The following is a 6,040-nucleotide window of genomic DNA, read 5'->3' as shown; positions in this document are numbered from 1 at the left end:
TCCCCAGGAAGTGCATCCATCCATCAGGCCGCATCTGCTGGCCAGGGTGCCTCTTACAGCTTTTACTGCATCTGAGATGTGGCAGGCCTGCTCTCAGGAACTGCCGGGCAGACTGGGAATCGCAGTCACGGTGAATAGCAGCGAATTGCCAGCTCTTGATGGGTGGGTAGTCACTCCTTTCGGTGGTTGCCCCCTGGGGGAGAAGGTAGGAAAACAGAGGGAGGGAATTAGAGTGACTTTGCACAGCTGAGCAGGCTCCTGCCGCTGGAGCAGTGGCAAGCACTGGCAGGGCTCCACTCTGGGGAGGCTCCAAACAACCTCACAGTCTCATTTCCACCGATTGGTGCTGCTGTGTCGCCAGCAATGCCCGGGAAGGGGTGGCAGGCGGGGCAGAGAGGGGAGGGGTCGCTGGGAAGGGGTGAAGGCTCAGCTAAGTTACACAAATAGAAAGTCCCCATCCTACTGGCTCACCCACCCCAGTGAGCCCTGTGCTGCTAATTGTAGCAAACTTGTATTTTAAGTTCCCCGGGTGATTAAAGAGTTGGCTCACAAACTCCCTGCATAACCTTAATTTTTTCAAGGTTCTTTGAGTGGAGAATGGCTTATAATAATGATTTTGACTAATACGATTTTTGACATGCAACTTTAATGCTTAACCTTAGTACAACTCCAGAGCATTCCATGTGTACTCAGCTGTAAAGAGGGATGATTTAAAGGGATAATATAAGAAAAAGGTCGTTCTAGAATGAACTTCTAACAAATTGCATAAAGGGAGCTTATTATTCCGTGAGTATGGGGATATGCCTCTCTCCTGATCATTTTTCTGCTTGGTTCAAAAAAAAAAAAATCGTGGAGACACGAATGGGAGAAGAAACAGGAAAAAAATGAAATAGAAATCTGCAAGCAAGGAACATTCTTCTGATGGTTATGATTTCGTTGCCACTCAGAAGGCTCTGCAATAATGTGCTTCTTCATCTCCTCTTTTGTTTTGGGTGAAGAATTCGCTCGAACAAGAAAATGCTGCTACTGGTCGGAGGCTTGCCGCCCGGGCCGGACCGCCTGCCCAGCAACCTGGTCCAGTATTACGACGACGAAAAGAAGACGTGGAAAATTCTCACAAGTGAGTGCCCTTCCTTATTTACTTACCCGCCTGTTGATTTCACGTGAGAGCTGTCTGGAGAATTGGAAACCCTGGCTAATCAAAGTAGACATGTTATTGATTTGTTACCCTTCGGACGTCTGTGTATAGAGCACTGGGGGGTTTGGAGTCAAAGACTAAATGAACGCTGCGCAGGTGGCCACGGAGGTATTCGAGTCGAGGGGGCTTAAGTTAAAACTGGCCTAACATCACCGGGAGCATTTGTGTCTCATCTGCGCTGAGGTGGAGGGGGAGGTGACCCCGATCTTCCAAAAGAAACTGCAGTGACGTTTCATTCATCGGGAAGTGAAGGGTTGGCGAATAGCACTAAGGAAATTTTCTCACATCAAATCCGTCGTTCGGTTCATTGCCTCAGTCACTGTCTCATTCCTTTTGCTTTTTAGGCATTTTGCTCATTAATCTTTAGTTTGGGGCACTGGGTCTTTAGAGAAACACCCCCCTCTGTCGCTCCCCAGTTTCGATGGACAGGTATGGTCGCAGCCCAAAGCCCATGAAGTGGCGCCTTCAAACTTCCACCCAAGGTCCTCGCCCTCCCTCCTTAAGGGCGATTGTGTTTTACAGCAAACCCCTTGCCTTGGGCACTGGGATCTGGAACTTACTGTTATATCGGCTACGATTCCCCATCTGACACAGTCATGGAATCAAGCTCATTGCTTCCGCGTGCAGCAGGCTGTGGGCACAGGCCCCTCGCGGGCCCAGCGGCTGCACTGGTCAATAAAACCACATTCTAGCTGTCAGCACTGCCCAGAGCCGGGGAGATAAAATAACGAAGGGGCAGTTTTGATCCATAAATCAAAGCCATACACTTAAAACCAGCAAAAGTGAGAGATAGGCTTTCTTGTTGCATGTATCTATTAAGCAGCTATATAGTCTATCAGTTTTTTTAAAAATCATTTCCTTTTACTGCAAGTTCTTTAAAATAGTGGAAACGGGACAACAGTTTGCCCACAATAGCAGATGAGGATCAAAGGCACGTGAGGCGGGGCTTGAAATAATGCATTTCAGAGCCGGCTCCACCCTCCCCCCACCCACACACACACACCCGGAGCCTGCAGTGGCCTTGTCCGAGGTCTACAGGAAGCTCCCCGACACCCAGCCACAGGGTTGCAGTCAAGAAGTGGCGGAATAGCAGCAGCGAGATTAAGGGGAAGGAAGAAAGAAAGCTAAGAGATACCTTAAAATGGTGTTTCATTTCTTTTTGACAAAAAAGGTGACTTAAATATGTGTAAATGCACAGCCAAAGTCAAGCTAAAGTAAAACTAAATTCATCTTGTAACACTTGACCAATAGAGAAAGCCTACACCCCAGGAGACAGGACTATTAGGAGGAGGAGCACGGAAGGACAAAGGGTCTGAAAGCTGCTTCAAAAGCAGGCTAAGGGACCGGGAGGATTAGACCCTGCAGTGAGTGACGTGCCAGGCCAGGTCCAAGGCGCTATTTGTTTGAAGGCCTTCATTAAAAGCAAAACGATTCATTAGCCTGGTGTGAACGACACCTCAGAAAAGTCTGTGTTCATTCTGAACCATGTTCTGAGATGGGTGATCACCCAGCTTATTGTCCAAACTGGGACACTATAGAGCAGGGTGGGGGGCCTTTTCCTGCCAAGGGCCTTCTGGATATTTATAACGGCACTCAAGGGCCATACCAAACTATCACCTTAAACATTAGCCTGCTGGATTTGGTCAAACATTTAATTGGCTCACCCCTCCTGCCTTGGTAGGGCCTGACCAAATATATCCTGCAGGCCGGCCGTTCCCCACCCCAGCTTAGAGCATGAAATGGGGATCTATTCATTACACTGGGAGAACAGGTATGAACTGGAACATGAGTCACCCTACTCAAATGTTTTACAGTGCCTGACATAACTCTCAACTAGAGGGATGCACTAAGAAAGTATGAACTTAATGCAGTCACGCCTGGGTTCAAACTCATGTCTGTGACCTTTCAGCAAGCCATACCCACATCTTGAGTCATGGGTGCTTCATTAGATCATCACAAGTTGAGTGTTTTCTCAATAAAACGTGATTTTGTAAATCACCTAGCTCAGTGGTCGGCAAACTGCGGCCCCTTGAGTGTGGCTCTTCCACAAAATACCACGTGCGGGCGCGCACATACAGTGTGATTGAAACTTCGTGGCCACACTCAAGGGGCCAAAGAGCCGCATGTGGCTTGCGAGCCGCAGTTTGCCGACCACTGACCTAGGTCAGTGCATGAACTCAGTGCACTGCAGGTATGTTGCTGTTATTGTAACAGCACCAGCAGTATTAGCACGAGGACCCACAGACCCTTCGGCCTTAGAGGCACCATCCACTCGATCTCTCCACAGAGAGAGGAGAAGACCACAGACACACACGGGCCTCGCTGCGCCAGGGCAGGGAGCCTGCTTTCTATCATTTTCCTGTGTTGCATGTAATAACCTACTCAGGAGTAAAGGTAACTGAGCCTCTGTGGCTCCATGCACCACATCTGACATGGAAGGACACAGACATTCATGTACAGGGAAGTTCTTACGTGTGAACAGATTCAAAGATCGTGAACTTTTTCCTAGACTCAGGCACAACCCTAGCTTTGAAATAAATGTCTGCTCTAGTCAGACTCTCTATTGCCCAGTGACTTCTACTTGAAAAAATGGAGTTTATTACCTGCTGGGCTGTGACTGCGGGGCCCCACGCGAAGGCACATTTTTCAGGTTTGTTGGAGAAATATAGACAGTTTATCAGGGTGATTTCTGCTGTGGGTTTGAGTGTTGTTTTTTTTACATTAAGGCACTGTATTTGGCTACGTTGACTAAAGAGTGAAAGATTTCAACACTATTTGGACCATCTAGTGATAAATGAAGAAATGTTTCTCACTGGAATAAGAAAATAGCCCAATTCTCCCCAAATCCAAAGACGCACTAGGATAGTGCTGCCTCACCTTTGCCCCGGAACAACTGCTTCGCTAGTCGGCAGGGAGGCGAGGGACCCAGTTCCGGGTTTGGGGTCGGCTGAGTGATTGAATGACCGGCTCCATATAAACTAACAAATACACTAACAAGCAGAACCCCAAACCCCGAGGTTGGCGAGGGCCTCGGAATCTTAGGGTCCCCTGCCACTCGGCCTGAGCCAGTGTTTCACAGCCTGTCGCACAGACACGCCCCCTTAGAAAGAGGCGAGCCCAACCCCACTGCGGGAGCTGTGCTGTCCACAGACAGAATAGAATTAAAAGGAAGGCCAGCCATCATTTCCCTTAAGTCTGATCCCATTACGTTACTTATATTTTAGAAGCACTATGGTAATAATAAACAGTTAGATAATCGAATGGAGTGGAGGTGAATAGAAATGAAAAAAAGAATAGGGCTCCATAATATAAAGAAAACAAAATTCAACAATCAGCTAACCAGTGGTGTGACCCATCCGAACCGCAAGAAGAACAACTACTCTCAAGGTAAAGACTGTTTTGGTAACATGCTGGCACAGACTGCATTTTTGTCCTCCTCTTTGGAAAAATCATTTAATAAAACATTATAAAATTAATCTCAAGAATAGTGACAAAGCTCCCCAGTCTCTGTCAGAAAAAAGCATCGAAAAATAACATGGCCAAAGAGCCGCATGTGGCTTGCGAGCCGAGCATCAGCCTGCGGACTGAAGGGTCCCAGGTTCGATTCCGGTCAAAGGCATGTACCTTGGTTGCGGGCACATCCCCGGTGGGGGGCGTGCAGGAGGCAGCTGATCGACGTTTCTATCTCATCGGTGTTTCTAACTCTCTATCCCTCTCCCTTCCTCTCTGTAAAAAATCAATAAAAATATTTTTTTAAAAAGAAAAATAACATGTACAAGTGAGTGAAAGCCCTTTTGTAAGTGAAGTGTTCAGTAGTAACAATGGAATCGGCGTTGTTGTTCTGACTGTTGAGAATAGACGGGAAGTGCAGATGCACTTTCATTCATTTCTATTTTACGGGACTGCTTTTCCTGCATTTCTCACTCCTGCACGCAGTCTCCCGTTTCATTCTTAACTTATTAGAAAGCAGTGCAGGAGATATGAATACTAAAATGGCCAATGCAAAAAGCGTGCCTCCTGCACATTGCAGGCCCTAAATTCTTGGTGCAAATATCAGGCAAAACCTCCCCGGCTCCTGTGTACTTTCTGTCCTGTGTTTCTTACGTCTCAAAGTTTCTAGGAAGTCCAAGTGTGGGGGCAGCTTCCCTTCCTCCCCAGGAGAGCGCTGTGGGGCTGTCATTTCTACTTGCTTTTAAGTGTTTCCCAGGATCTGACTTCCTTTGTCCTACATTTCAGATCAGAGACCTTACTTATTAGGTGCTTCTTGCTTTCTCTGAGCAATGACAGGAAAGGGGATTTCAAAATATAGGTTTATCCTTCCATGTGCCAACAATGACTTCCCGCTAATAACATCACAATGAACATTGAGAGAGCTGTTAGAAAGACTGTTAATTCCCTCTGCTAGAGGCAGGGGAAATGCCTTTTTCCCTCTCCCTTTCCTTTGGTTTGTAACTCTGTCTTCTATTGATGTGCAAGGATTTGGGAACTAGTATTTTTAAGTCATAGAAAATTAAGAAGCCCAGCTGGCGTGACTCAGCGGTTGAACATCAACTTATGAATTAAGAGGTCATGAATTCGATTCCTGGTCAGGGCACATGCCCAAGCTGCGAGCTCGATCCCCAGTAGGGGGCGTGCAGGAGGCAGCCAATCAATGATGTTTCCCTCACATCACGGTTTCTATCCCTCTATCTCTCTCCCTTCCTCTCTAAAAGAAGTCAATAAAAACATTTTTAAAAAGAAAATAAAGGAAACCATTGTTTAGAAGTTCTCTGGGTTGTCTCCTCTAGCCCATGGAGGACCGTTAACTTGATCACCTCCAGGAAGGGTCCTGGAGCTGGGGGT

The 6,040-nt window shown here is 47.2% G+C and overlaps 1 protein-coding gene across 1 annotated transcript in view; it reads left to right on the top strand.

The window, feature by feature from the left end:
- The first annotated feature begins 930 nt into the window (after window positions 1–930).
- The window catches only part of KLHL14 (kelch like family member 14), a 68,709-nt gene continuing 63,599 nt past the window's right edge, over window positions 931–6,040 (top strand). The window contains exon 1 of the mRNA XM_015565681.1: window positions 931–1,120. Within this exon, the coding sequence (XP_015421167.1) occupies window positions 1,018–1,120 (103 nt within the window). The 5' untranslated portion in view covers window positions 931–1,017. The remainder of the gene's footprint in view (window positions 1,121–6,040) is intronic.

Source organism: Myotis davidii, unplaced genomic scaffold (assembly GCF_000327345.1).
Source record: "Myotis davidii unplaced genomic scaffold, ASM32734v1 scaffold520, whole genome shotgun sequence".
In the NCBI taxonomy this organism is placed as follows: Eukaryota; Metazoa; Chordata; class Mammalia; order Chiroptera; family Vespertilionidae; genus Myotis; species Myotis davidii.
The sequence above is the reverse complement of the archived record's forward strand: the minus strand, read 5'-3'. Positions and strand labels throughout refer to the sequence as shown.